This window comes from Geospiza fortis, unplaced genomic scaffold, assembly GCF_000277835.1.
Source record: "Geospiza fortis unplaced genomic scaffold, GeoFor_1.0 scaffold648, whole genome shotgun sequence".
Taxonomy (NCBI): domain Eukaryota; kingdom Metazoa; phylum Chordata; class Aves; order Passeriformes; family Thraupidae; genus Geospiza; species Geospiza fortis.
This window is the reverse complement of record NW_005054630.1, coordinates 359,835-360,529: the sequence shown is the minus strand read 5'-3', so window position 1 is coordinate 360,529 and position 695 is coordinate 359,835. Positions and strand designations below refer to the sequence as shown.

Below are 695 nucleotides of genomic sequence, written 5' to 3'. Positions count from 1 at the left end.
GCGTGTGTGTGTCTGTGTGTGTGTGTCTGTGTGTGTGTCTGTGTCTGTGTGTGTGTGTCTGTGTCTGTGTGTGTGTGTCTGTGTGTCTGTCCGTGTGTGTGTGTGTGTGTGTCTGTGTGTGTGTGTGTGTGTGTGTGTCTGTGTGTGTGTGTCTGTGTGTGTGTGTCTGTGTGTGTGTGTGTCTGTGTGTCTATGTGTGTGTGTGTCTGTGTGTCTATGTGTCTGTGTCTGTGTGTCAGTCTGTGTATGCGTGTGTCTGTGTGTGTGTCTGTCTGTCTGTCTCTGTGTCTGTCCCTGTCTGTGTGGTCTGTGTGTGTGTCTGTGTGTGTGTCTGTCTGTCTGTGTGTGTCTGTCTGTGGAAAGGTCACAAATGTTTCCCCTGTGGAAGGAAGCTGGATGTCCTGCTCTCACTCCTGTTTGGCCGCTGTCCGTGCACCGGGTCCTGCCGCCTTCCAACGCCCTCTCTGCTCTGTGTCTGTCTGTCTGTCTGTCCGTGTGTATCTGTCTGTGTGTGTGTGTCTGTCTGTCTGTGTGTGTTGCAGGCCTGCCTGACGTGCCCGTGCTGCAGCATGCACAAGAAGGACGCGGTGCTCACCAAGTGCTTCCACGTCTCCTGCTTGGAGTGCGTGCAGACGCGCTACGACACCCGGCACCGCAAGTGCCCCGAGTGCAGTGTGGCCTTCGGGGCCAGCGAC

General features: G+C 55.5%; 1 protein-coding gene across 1 annotated transcript in view; it reads left to right on the top strand.

Annotated features, from left to right (window-relative positions):
* LOC102039733 (E3 ubiquitin-protein ligase BRE1A-like) overlaps window positions 1-695 on the top strand; it is a 14,248-nt gene that overhangs the window by 12,290 nt on the left and 1,263 nt on the right. Inside the window, 1 exon segment of the mRNA XM_031064793.1 lies at window positions 543-686. Within this exon segment, the coding sequence (XP_030920653.1) occupies window positions 543-686 (144 nt within the window).